Below are 13,850 nucleotides of genomic sequence, written 5' to 3' on the forward strand. Positions count from 1 at the left end.
TTTGGGTGTAAGATATGTTAACTTTATGCTAATAATCAGTTAAAAAGATGGTAAAAGTATAGACCAAATATTTGATTTTTATGAGTAAAGTGGTAAAAGCTTTGTGATGTTTTTAATTCAAAAAACGTTCATTATTGTGGTAAAGAAAAATAAAAAGGCCTTAAAAAGACTGAAAAAACGGGTAATAATCAAATAAATTACAGGGAAACATTTTTGTACAGCGGCGTGTTATAATAAAAAAAACAAAAAACGCCTGACTGTGCTTAGTGTTTTAAAACCCACAATTTTGGTTTTTCATTAAAATGTGACCCAAATCCATTTTGTACAACAACCGTTTAAGCTTTTTTCTTTCACAGAAAGTTTCTTCTTTTTTCTAAATCTGGTGCCAATATAATTTCCAACCAAAACATAAAGCAGTCTTTTGTAACAAATCCTTTTGGTTGGTAATAATAATGTTTGGTTTTCATTTCCATGTAGTGGTTTAAATCATCGTCAATTGTTTTCCTCGTGATAATCAAAAGTGGTTCTGTGGTAGTCCCGTCACACCAAATATTACCCAAATGTGTTATTCTTTCGACTAATTAACAGGAATTTATTTTTTTATGACTATGTGTGTTATTAAAAATAATTAACTCGCTTGTTGTGTCGACAAATGGGATAAATCCACACTCATCGATGTTAAGAACAATAAAAGTATCTCATTATCTGACTTTTTATACACAGTAGTTCTCCTGGTATTCGTTTTTCCACTGCTTAACATTTTTGTCGCGATTTCGACGTACTTAATTAAACTGTCTTTGTTTAAAAATGTTTTTGTGTCTTCCATCACAACACCTATTTCTGTTGAAAGACTAGTATCGTTTCAAATAAAATCTTGTAATTGTTTTATTGTCAAACTTTTGTTGGTTTTTGTCTTGATAAACTGTTTTAAATCAATTAAAGTAAAACGTTTCAGTTGTTGGTTGTTATTTCGGCTTCAATTAAATCGATTTCTTTACAAGTAAATAATTTAGGGCGACCCACTTTTTTCTTTGGAATGTTTTTCCGTTTTAACAAATAACGTACTGTACTTTCCCCAACTGCAAGAAAATTTGCAATGTCCACAATAATACCAGGTTTTTCTTCATAAAAAAGAGTAATAATATTATTTACAAATTCAATTTGTTGTTCGAGTGATTGTTTGTGGATTAACCATTTTTTCTTCATAAATTTATTTTGAAAGCTTCAATCAGCTTCGCGTTTCGTTTCTTTTTGTAAATCTAGTCAAGAAAATACACAGAAGATGGTATTTTTTGCTCGTTACAATTTGACATTTTTGTTTTTTTTTTCATCTAAAAGTTTTTAAACATTTAGTTTTTTGTTTGATTAAATTACATTTTTAATACCATTAATTTTTATATATTAATGTAAAAAATTATTGTTATTATTATTTTTTGTTATTATAAAAACTAATATGATAATTAATTAAATAAAAACAAAAGAAGGGTAAACATGTGAATTTAAACCTACAATAAAAAGCATTTGTAATTTTTATTATGTTTATGATAATCATGACATATGTTAAGTTTCACTTGAAAACACCCAAAACGACATTGATTACGTTTATCTTTTTGTTACACAATACTTTTACACTGTTTGTCTGTTATAATATATTATATTACTGATTGTAATGGTTTAATCTTGTCAATGTGTATTCATATATAGTTTAAATATGTCGTTTTAAAAAATAAAATAAGATATCAATTAACAAATTAAAATAATTCTTTAGAATCGGTTTTTTAAAATTATTTAGTGGACAAAAATAGCTTTAATTTTGTCTAAAAACTGGGAATTAAACAAAACGTGAAAAACCCCGAAACAATTAAATTTTTGGGACGGCTTGCTGAAATATTGAAATTTTTATGGTTTAGAAAGTATCAGAGACCGTTTAAGACCAGATAACGTTAAAAGACATAATGTAATGTATCTTTCTTGAATTGTTTGTTGTTATTTCATTATATGAACAACTTAATTATTGTTATTGATAAAACTCAAAACAATTAATAACTATTAAATAAATAAACTATTAAATAAATAAACTATTAAATAAATAAACGATTAATGTCATGTTGAACAATGATTATATAAAAGAGTTACAGAAGTGATGAGATTAACATTAATAAATACAATTCATTGCTATATTAATTAATGATTTGTTATAATTTATATGTTTAAAAACACCAAAAGTTATTTAAATGATAAGTTTTGATTGTTAATGTTTTATATAAAATATCAAGTTTGAGTTATTTGGAATGTTCTTTTTTACGAATAAACCCTTGTTTTAATTTAAGCCATATCTAAAAAATTTCACGAATTATTTAATTTAATGTATTTTACAAGCCACAATAACATTATTTTTGCACAATAAAAATTCGCAGTATATTTCACAAAGCAGTGATTTTTCACTAACTCAATTTATTTTAAAATTACTTATAAATCAACGTTTGTTTACTTTTTTATTTATTGGAAATAATTATATATTTAAATAGTAAATTAATAATAATATTATAACTTTTAAAATAGTTTCAAAAATGCGGCAAACTAATAAAAAATAAAAAACAATGTATTTATATTTAAAAAAAATATCCTTGATAGCAGGAATACATTCCTAAAACAAAAATAAAAACTTTTCGTTAATTTTATAATTCATATCGATATATCTGTATATAATAAAAATACTAATTAATATATAATAAAAAAATATAATTAACTTATTGTTGATTATGTGAAATATATTAAGTTAAAATATAGTTTTAATATTGAATAAAAATGTAAAAAAGTGATTAAATAAAACAAAAATCAATAATCTGTAACAAAGCTCAATTATTTACAACAAAGCTCAATCATCTACAACAAAGCTCAATTATCTGCAAAATATAATTTTTTAATATAAAAAATTTTATTAAGTTTGTTATTGATATTTTTATTTCCAAGTCTGTACGAAACCCTCTATAATTTTCTAAACCTTCTTAAGTGGTCAATTGATTGTTCAAAACCAGAAAAAAATATTTTATATTTAGAAACGACATTTTCGGATAACGATTGTAAGCCAACTTCATAAACCCGTTTTTGAAACATGTTTACAGATGTCACATCTTACGATTTAACACGAGACTTGACTTGTTTTGATCATTTCTTGAACAGTTTTAAACAAATGTATTTTTTATGATTTTTATTTTGTTTTTGTTTTTGTTTTTGTTTTTGTTTTTGTTTTTGTTTTTGTTTTTGTTTTTGTTTTTGTTATACAACACTTTTTATTGACCAATTTTTTATCGTACTTCTTCGGGATGTTATCGTAATTCATTAAATTAGAAGCTTAAGGGGTTTAAGACAATTTGATGGGTTTTTACCATACCTGTAGTTTTTTTATTATAATTATACTATAAACAAAGTTGTACTTACACATCAAAGTTGCACAGGTTAAAAAATGACTTTACAGTAAAAAAGCATTTATTTGTAAGTTTTCAAACAGAAAATAATATTGTTCTTTTGCATTATTTTTTTTTCTTATGTTGTTCTTTGACTTGTGTCTGTCAAAATTATCAAACATAAACTGTAATTTATTTTTTGGTGTTTTTGAAACTTTTTAGTGAATTTTTTTATTCAGAGAAGATAACCACATGTTTGTTATTAATTAAAAATGATATTTTAATGAAAGTAATATTCAGTGAGAACTTAACACAAACAACAACATCCAATTTACTTAAAAGTTAATTGTTGTGCTTTTAGGCCAAAAATGATGTGTATATGTTGCAAAGTATCGAATTACGGTCAAATCAAATAATGGAATCGGTTTTTTTTGGAAAAGGCTTGCTAATATTCAGATAAATTTCTGATATTGTCCGAAAATAATTGAACAGTATTGGTATTTTTTTCAAAATAAAGTAGGTTTTTTTGATTTTTTGATTTTTATTTTTTTAAAAAAACACAAATAAAAAACGGGGTTTTAAAAAGTTCTAAAAATATGACAGTAATGACTTTTGAAAAACAGTTTATGAAGCGTAATAGTGTCAGCAGCCATTGATAAAAAAATTCAACGATTTTTTGAAAAAAACTTGGAATGATACAAATAAACAACGGTTTGGAGTGTTTAAAAACACAAAAAAACGTACAAACATCAAGAAAGTCTATTAACAAAAGAATGCAAGACCACATACAACAAAATTTAAATAAATGGTAAAGTCAGTCTGGAAACCTCATTTATTCCAAAAACCTTATTTATCACCAAAAATAGTTTATTTTTTTGTTATTTGGTGTTGTTTTTTGATCATTTTTATGTTTAAAATCTTTGTTTTTTTAATCAAAACAAACTTAAACAAATTGACCAATTCTTTTTTTACGCTCAGACATTGTGTATAACAACAAAAATGGTGCCGTTGTTGTAAAAAATAATTGGCAAATCTTTCGTTGTTTAAAATAATAGATATAACACATAATTTGACAACAACCAACTTTTATTTTATCAAATATAAATAAAAAAACAACGAGACAAAACATAATTGAAAAGAGCACCGCACTTGGCAGACTCTAACATCGAATTGCAGTTAAGCAGTTGAGTCAAAAGCCGTTCACAAGAAATTGTCTTAACTTTGTGAATGTCTGTTTGCTCTCCGAAAGAGTGTCCTAAAAATGTTGAAAAAGTACTCACGCCTAAAAGCGAAATTATTCAAAAAATGATCCAAAAAACTCGGTTTGTTTAATGTATTTTCCCGTTCTTTTTGGTAAATAACAACATTAATATCACCATTTATTGACAAACAGAAAAAATGAAATGATTGGCTAAATGACTTTAACCCCATTTATGTTTTTGGTTGTGTTATTGGAAAATAGTTTAAATAATAATAATATTTATTAAACATCCCAAAAATGCTTTTTTTCAAAGGAAAATAAATACAGTGAAAAGAGTCTATTTGTCGCAATCTTATTTGTCGAACGAGTCTATTTATCGCACAACTGGCCAATCATTTCTGTTTACGACAATTAAATTTTTTGTTCTCGAATTTGTACCTTTTGTTGAATTTAAACCAAATTTTTACTTAAAAATAAAATTCTATATTAAAACGAACTTTCTGAAAAATTCTCTCAAATCCGACAAATAAATTATTTTTTGTGCTAAGATCTCGACAGATAGACCTTTTTCACTGTAAGGTTTTTAGAATAAATAAGGTTTCAAGACTGACTTCATTATTTCTTATTATTAAAACAAAATTGTGATAATTCATCAAAATTGAATTAATATCCCAGTAAAAACGGGTCAACTAAATGAATAAGTGCGTTATTTTAAGTGGTAAAAAGAATTTTTATTATATTCAATATCAAAATTAATAATTGGTAATTATTATTTTTTATTTGAAAAATAATTAAAAAAATAAAAAAAAATGTAAAATAGGAAATAAAATACTTTTTAAAAGTTTAACAAGTTTTTTGAATACATAAATAACAATTTTAATTAATTAACTGTTTTATAAAACTCTTGGAGTTTTTGAGTGACATTATTAATTTCAAGTCTCTTTTTAGGGTTATGTTCCCAACTTTGTTGTATAAGAATGCTAAGTTCCTCTGGTACCGATGTTGGTATTTGCAGTCGTTTTCCGCTCGATGTGAAATCTGCTATACTCCACGCATATTTGAATTGTACATCCGTGTTTTTGAATGCAAAGTCCCATGTGAATGCCTCGTACATAGTCATTGCAAATGAATAGACATCAGCTGGCTTCTTATATTTCTCTCTTTCAAGTACTTCAGGTGCCATAAACTTTGGTGTTCCAATTCCTTTTGTGAATGTCATGTTGGTCGTCAACATGTTGACATTTCTTGATGACCCAAAATCAGTCAATTTGGCTGACACGTTCATTGAATTGTCAATGCAAAACACCAAGAAGTTGTCTGGTTTGATGTCTCTGTGTAAAATGTTATTTTCATGTAAATATGAAATGCCTTTTGATGCGTCTAACATTAACTTTACTCGCACTGCAAATCGTGGCATCTCTTGTGTCGTCTTTTTAATCAAGTCGTTCAAACTTCCATATTGAGCAAATTCGGTGACCATACACACTTTACTTGGTATAGAAACGGCACCATAAAAGTGGACAATATACTCACTTCGGAATTTGTCCAACATTGATACTTCATTCTCAAATTCTTCCATCGACCCTTTGTTGTCTCCAACTTCTTTCAGTTTTTTAATGGCAACAACATTTCCTCTGTAAGTTCCTTTGTAGACAATTCCAAACGAGCCTTCGCCAAGTTTCTTGTCTTCTTTTAACTCGTCGTAATCTAATTTGGTTGAGTTTTCAGTGTTTAATATGATTGGTATCGACAACGTGGTGGTCTCACTGTTTAATATGTCCATAGTGACTATCATCATCTCGTCGTGTAATTTCATAGAACAGTGCGGTGTCACAAACACCTCAGACTCGCACGCCTCGCCTTTCTTCAAAGTCACCAATTGCGGCTCTGTGCGAATTGAGTACTTGTCGCAGCCGCCACGTGTTGTGATTTGGACTTTCAGAACGCCTTTGCCTTTGTTGCCAACACAGAGAAGTTCGCGAGACTCTTTCTCAACGGGAATGACTTCACTGGTGTCATCAAATGTCAGCGACTTTTTGTTGGTTAAAATGTTGCCGTCTAACACACTCATTGCGATGTTTGAACGACTCATCTTAAAAACACAGATATTTTCCATTTTCTTTGTTTCTTTGCGCTTTTGTAAAACAATAATTGTAATTACAATAATACCTATGATAATGAGTACTATGATGAAAACGGAGACAATTGGAATGCCAACTACAACACCATAATTTGTTGTGTGAATGCAACTCAACATGTCGTCACTCAATTTGTAGTTGTCATCACATTTTGAACATTTGTTGTTGGCAGACTCAACACAGTTTTCGATGACTGTGTATTGTGAACAGACACCTGACACAAGTACATTGTCTTTCACACAATCAGTGCACTCATCGATGCCATAACATTGTGTACACGTGTCTTGACATTTTGCACACAAATTGTTGGAGAGATAATACCCACTTTCGCATAGCATACAACCAACTGTTGTTTTGTTTGCACACGAAGTCAACTCGCTTTGTGGAGAACACAATTTGGTGACGTTTGATGAGGTGCGATAGAACGCTTCATTGCACACAACACAGTTTCCTTCATTTGTGCACGACTTGCACGACTCATCACAACCAATGCATGTTGTCCCATCAGATGACCGCATGTACCCATTTTTACAGACTACACATCCACGATATGTTGACATCAACACGTCACACACACGGACAAGTGCGTTGATTTCAGTGCAAACGCCGTTGCTGTTTGCGTACGAGTAATCGTCGCACTTTGTGCAGAATGTCTGATTTGAGCAGTAAACACAGGGGTACTCACACTTCACACACATCCGGTCTGCGAGGTAATACCCACTGAGGCACCTCAGACACCCCTTTGTGGTGCTCACTTCACAGTGGCTGTCTGTCTGTGTGTCTACGTTTTTAGTTGTTTGTTTGGTGGTCTCATTTGGAAGTGTTTGTGGCACACACGAAATTCCATTGAAATTGTAATCGGACTCACACTCGACACATTTGGTGTTGAGTGACGAGACAACATCGCAATAAGACAAAACGCCAGTCTTCTCTTTGCAGCCATCAACGTCTTTGTAATAACCACTCTCACATGTGACACACACTTTGTCAAATGAACTGCAATGAATTGACTGGGTGTCTGTGCACACACCGTCAACGTTGATGGAGTTGTTACACACGATGCAAATATCTCCATTTTGGTTGTCACAATTTGGATTGTTTTGTGAACACATACCATGTGAGATGTGTTGTTTTGCATCACACTTGATACAATCACCATACGACATTACTATACACATCGCATTAGTTGTACACACACCATCTATCAACAATTTGTCATCTTGACATTTCAAATCTGTGATAACTCCATTTGAAATGACACACACTTCACTCTCACACCGTTCAACGGTGTTGTCGTTTGTTGTGTGATATCCACTGATTGCCAAATAGCAGTACTCGTTGTGTGATGTTTCACAATTTTGTTTTGCTTTGCCACACAACACGTCATCAACACAATACAAACACTCGGTGCCAATTTCTCTGTTGATTTCATATTTACAATTTGTGTTAACAACACAATTGCCATTTGATGTGATCACATCTGAAACGCAGTTGTCACAGCCGTGTTGCGAGTATTTCCCACACTTCTCGTGCTTAACATTACAAACACCGTTCAACAACATCGTTGTATTATCACACAAGTAACACATTGTATCGATTTGATTGATGCACCCATCCATGTTGGTGCGTAATTGGTGGTCATCTGTGTCGTAGTATGTTGTAGTTGTGTATCCCAAATTGCACGCCTTCAAGTCACTTGAAGTGACATATGGCGCAAAACATGTGGTGCAAATGTGTTGACTGTTGGCATAGTCTGCAATCTGACACTTTGGGATGACATTGTACGAGTAGTCGCATGTCGTTTCTGTGACTTTGACCATCCCAACTTCACATGCAACGCAACTGGTGCCAGTTGATATCATGTTGCCTGCACATGAGAGACACGTTTTTGCTATTTTTGAACACGCCAGGCAGTCGTTGTGAATATCACTACATGGTTGACAGTCGGCACTTTCATTCAAATAAAATCCATCTTCACATGATACACAAATACCATCTGATGTCTCGTCTGTGCACAAATCGCAATATCCAGATGGAGCACACGACACACAGCTGTTGTCAACTCTCTTGTTGCCGACTTCGCACGATGTGCATGCACCACTTTTTCTGTCACACTTTTTACATTCAGTCGAACATTGTTGGCACTGCAAAACACCGCCTTCTGAATATGTGAGGTCGCCACACAATGTACACACTCCACTGTCAAAGCCATATCCAGCAGCACATATGAGACATTTACTATTTGTTGCATTGCAACTTGCACACGACAAGTCGCACAACTTGCAGGTGGTTTGTCCAACAACATCTTGGTATTCCATATCACCACAACTCTGACACACAGAACTCATGTAGTAAGTTCCCTTTGGACATATGGCACACTTCCCAGCTGCTAGACCATACCCAGTCACACAGTTGACACAATACCCATTCGTCGCATCACACCCATCACAATGACTGTCACATTGCTGACAAGATGGTGAACCACCAGTTGAGTATGTCATTTCTCCACAACTTTTACACTCAGAATAGCCTTCACCAGCATAAGTACCCGCCTTGCATGTGTCACAATTGTTTGTTGTTTGATTTGCCATTGTTCCTGAATTGCACAGTGAACACACTCCATTCAAATAAACAGCACCACTCACACAGGCTACACACTTGCCACTTGTTCTTTCGCACAACCCTTCACACAAAACATTACACGTTTTGCAACTTGTTGATCCTGTTGTGTTGGCATAAGTCCCATCTGCACATGTAGAACATTGCAAACTTTTTGGTGATGATGAATATGTCCCAAGTGGACAATACTCACAATTATTTGCAACACTGTATGTACCAGCACTGCAAACAGAACATGTATTTGTTGTAATTCCCATACCCGACTCACATGACGTACAATACCCATTTGTCTTATCACAACTCAAACACGTCGAACTGCAACTTTTGCACGTTGTGCTTCCCGCCAACGAGTATTGCATGTCGGCACACGTTACACAACTTCCACCACTTTGGTACGTGCCAGCCGAGCATGTGTCACACATTTTACCATTCATAAAATAACCGTCATAACAAGATAAACAATTTCCATTTGTTTGGTCACACGTTTTGCAACTTGTCAAACACTTTGTACACCCACTTGAACCACTGAGTGAATAATACCCAGTTGCACACTTTGAACACAACGAAGTTCCACCACTCGAATAATACGATGCGGGACATATTGAACAGTTCTTATTTGACGAATCATACGAATAGCCAACATTACACGAAGTGCACTCCCCCGTTGTTATTGAACACACTCCACAACTTGTGGAAATACATTGTACACACGTCGAACTTCCAGATGTGGAATAAAATCCATCCGCACACGTTTTACACGACGAACTTCCTTGTTCATCTGCATAAGTTCCTGCTCTACAATCATTACAATAAGCACTTCCGCTGCTCGAATATGTTCCTCTACTACATGTCACACATTTTGTTGATGACGTTGGGAATTCAGAGCGTGTTCCTGCAGCACACGCCGTGCATGAAGCACTTTCGGAATATTGGGAATAATACCCACCAGTACATGTAGTGCAAGTGGTTGCTCCTTTATTTGAATAAGACCCAGCATTACATAATTTACAAGACGATGCTCCATCATTACTTGAATATGTTCCAGCATCACATAGTTTACAACTTGTCGATCCCGAAGAAGAATAAGATCCAGCATTACATTTCGTGCATGTAGAAGACCCAGACGACGAATATGTACCAGCTGAACAAACAGAACACGAAGAAGCTCCGCTACCAGAATAATACCCCGCACTACATTTTGTGCACGAAGAAGCACCAGTACCAGAATACGTTCCCGCTGAACAAGTCGAACATGAAGCAGACCCATAACTTGAAGCATATTTACCAGGATTACAATTCGTACATGACGACGACCCGGCGCTTGAAGCATAATATCCAGGATTACATTTTGTACACGATGAAGCACCAGAGCCAGAATAATAGCCAGGTGAACAAAAACTGCATGATGTTGTTGTACCACCCGAGGAATAAGTTCCTGCTCTACAATAATAACAAGAAGTTCCAGAAAGGTAATGTCCACTACTACATGATGTCGCGGCATTGGTTTTTGTTGTTAATAAAATTAACAGCAAAGTGTTGGTCACAAAGTAAAGCATTACTTTTGTAAATTGAAATTTATAGTTTCATGTTTTTCATGTATAAAAAATAAAAAATTTCTGGTTTTTATATTTTCTTATACAAATAGAATTATTTTTTATTATAATACCATTTTAAAATTAAAAATTGAATTTCACATTTCCCATTTTTTTAGAAACTTATTTTTCAGAGGCTTCCAAAATCACAATGCTTATAACCCACGTCACCATTTAATAACCAAAATGTTCATTTTCTCTTATGAATTCGTACGTTATAATACCACATTTTCGGCAATTATTATTTTGGAAACGTTTGTTTATAACCGTTAGTTAAAAATTAAATAATTTGTTATTTATAATTTGAATATTAAATTTAATTTTTCAAATTTTTCAAATTTATTTTATTAAAGTTTCAAATTTTTCTCATTATTTTTACTATATTTTATTATATTAAATAGTAATAAATAATTATAAATTTAACTAAAGATTATTACATTTAAATTTATTTGATCGACTTTAATAAAACTTCATTGGTCTAATATTTTGCTCACGCGACGATTTATAGAATGGTTAGAGTGAATAACCATGAACAAACAGACGTTCAAGAATACCTTGGGAGTTATGTCCCTACGGAAGACGGGAAATTGGTGTTCCAAGAAGGGATATTGGTTGAAGCAGTGAGAAAGGGAAATTGGATTGTACTTGATGAACTCAACTTGGCACCTTCAGAGGTGTTGGAAGCACTGAATAGACTTTTGGAATTCAACAAAGAATTGTATATCCCTGAGACGCAAGAGGTGGTCAAGCCCCATCCACAGTTCATGTTGTTTGCGACGCAAAACCCCCCAAATACGTATGGAGGAAGAAAACATTTGTCATGTTGTTTAGAAATCGAATTACCAAATTACAATTTGACGAAATACCTGAAAATGAAATAAAATATATTATTGAAAAAAGAAGTCAGATTCCACCAAGTTATTCAAAGAAATTGGTCCAAGTGCTTAAGTAGCCTCAGAAGCAATGCTCAATGACACAGTTCTTTGGAGGAAAACATTCGTTTATTACACTCGGGTAGTTGTTTTAATGGGTTGACAGACATGAGAATAGTTATAAGAAGTTGGCGAGAGATGGGCACTTTATAGGAGCTGAAAAGATGAGAAACCCCAAAAAGAATGTCATTCAGAAGGTTATTGAAGATGATCTGAAGGTGAAAATAGACTTTACCATTGTGTATGGATGTAAGGAGTTTGTTCAAGTATTGAAGTTGTGTCCGGAAATAGTTTGGACTTCTTCAATATAACGACTCTTCTGCTTAATTATTGAATGCGTTAAAAATAAAGAGCTTACACTTCTTATTAAAGAGACGGGCACAAAAATAGAAAACATTGTGCCATATTTTAGCGAAAGTATTGTATAATTGACTGAGAATAATGAACTGCCACCAACACACGGAAACTGCTGATTTCATTAAAGGTATGCAACCGGCTCGAAATAAAGATCAAACGATTTTTAAGTTAGACAAATTGTTGGAAATGTTGTTAAAAACGACAGGAACATTACAAAAGTTGTTAATAATTAACCAAAAGAATTATAAGAGTTACTAAAAGAATAAAGTGGAAGACATAGAGAGTTTATTAAAAAGGTATAAAATATTATTTAAACTAAACAAATACTATTGATTGAAGCAATGAAATTAATGGCGGAAAAGTCTGTTTTGGAAAGAATAAATACAGTGTTCGAATTTACAAGAATGATGATTATTGCAGAGAATATGTCATCAGAGATAAAGGAAATTGTTGCGAATAATACTTTCAAAATATTTGAACTTGGTGGAGATTTGGTAAAAGAGAGTTAAGTACTGCCATGAAAAATCGATTTACAGAGATCTAGAGTCAAGTTGTTTGAAGAAAAAGGAGACTTGTTACTGATAGTCCAACAGAAGATCAATGAACCAACAGATAGAAAGTTTGCGGCTGCTATAGTCAAGTTCTTGATGTGAACGGAGGAGAAATTTGGGAAGAAAGTGTCAGTCAAAATTTTTTTAGCGTAAACTGATTTTATGAACTGTTAAAAAAGTATACCATCGCCTTTTGTTCGATTCATTCATACAACTCATTTGATGGTGATTGATGGTGTAAAAAATGAAGTCGGGAAAACAAATACAAAGTGTTTGATTGTATTAAATGAAGCATTGGTGACTATTGAAGAGAAATTGAAAGACTCTAAAGTTTAAGAGATGTCCATGCAACCAACTTTGAGTGTTGGACCAAACAACAATAGTGTATCAAACTTCACTTTCATATCAAATAGTTTAATTCAAAAACAAGATAATTACAGTGTGAATACACCAATTACTACTAACAACATATTTCATTTTTTGAGAGTGTTGGTACTCCATAAATTGATATTAATGACAAAATCTCTTGGAGTTAAAAAGATTACATAAATAGATATACTGTCATCAATGTTAAACTTTCCATTGTTTAGAATCAATCTGTCTCGACACATAGACATTAGCTATTTACTTGTCGCATATCTTTCACTTGAAAAAAATAGTGGAAGATTTGGATGGTGGAAATTGTTACTGAGAACAATAAAAGTGGATCATGGGTGTAACTTAATGAACTCTACTTGGCGTCAAAAAATGTTTTAGAAAGTTTTGGTTCGTTGTTGAATCACCGAGCGGCCGTATATATACCACAGATCAATATGGAAGTAATATGTCCACCGACATTTAGACTGTTTGCGAGTCAGAATCCACTTGGAAAAGGGAGGTAATAAATTGATTGCCACAATTGTATATAAACAGATTTACATCGGTTAATGTCAATAAGATGACTAAAAGTTATTTGAAAATGATAGTCGAGTAAATGTATGCAATGATTCCAGTAAAACCAATAAAGAGTCTTATAGACTTTGTAGAGCAAATTGAAAATAAAGTGTGTTGTTA

The 13,850-nt window shown here is 32.4% G+C and overlaps 3 protein-coding genes across 3 annotated transcripts; 2 read left to right on the forward strand and 1 right to left on the reverse strand.

The window, feature by feature from the left end:
• Window positions 1-5,488: 5,488 nt before the first annotated feature.
• Window positions 5,489-10,921, reverse strand: EIN_000210 (protein serine/threonine kinase, putative; the record flags this gene model as incomplete). Its single annotated transcript, XM_004182896.1, has 1 exon — window positions 5,489-10,921. One exon carries the CDS (start codon window positions 10,919-10,921, stop codon window positions 5,489-5,491), a length of 5,433 nt encoding a protein of 1,810 aa, XP_004182944.1.
• A 545-nt stretch (window positions 10,922-11,466) lies between these two features.
• Window positions 11,467-11,838, forward strand: EIN_000220 (hypothetical protein; the record flags this gene model as incomplete). Its single annotated transcript, XM_004182897.1, has 1 exon — window positions 11,467-11,838. The coding sequence occupies one exon, from the start codon at window positions 11,467-11,469 to the stop codon at window positions 11,836-11,838; it is 372 nt and encodes a 123-aa protein (XP_004182945.1).
• Window positions 11,839-12,596: 758 nt separating this feature from the next.
• Window positions 12,597-12,899, forward strand: EIN_000230 (hypothetical protein; the record flags this gene model as incomplete). Its single annotated transcript, XM_004182898.1, has 2 exons — window positions 12,597-12,750; window positions 12,793-12,899. The coding sequence occupies 2 exons, from the start codon at window positions 12,597-12,599 to the stop codon at window positions 12,897-12,899; spliced, it is 261 nt and encodes an 86-aa protein (XP_004182946.1).
• Between the last annotated feature and the right edge of the window lie 951 nt (window positions 12,900-13,850).

The sequence above is a fragment of the Entamoeba invadens genome (genome assembly GCF_000330505.1).
Source record: "Entamoeba invadens IP1 unplaced genomic scaffold scaff_1105074725269, whole genome shotgun sequence".
NCBI classification, from domain to species: Eukaryota; Evosea; order Mastigamoebida; family Endamoebidae; genus Entamoeba; species Entamoeba invadens.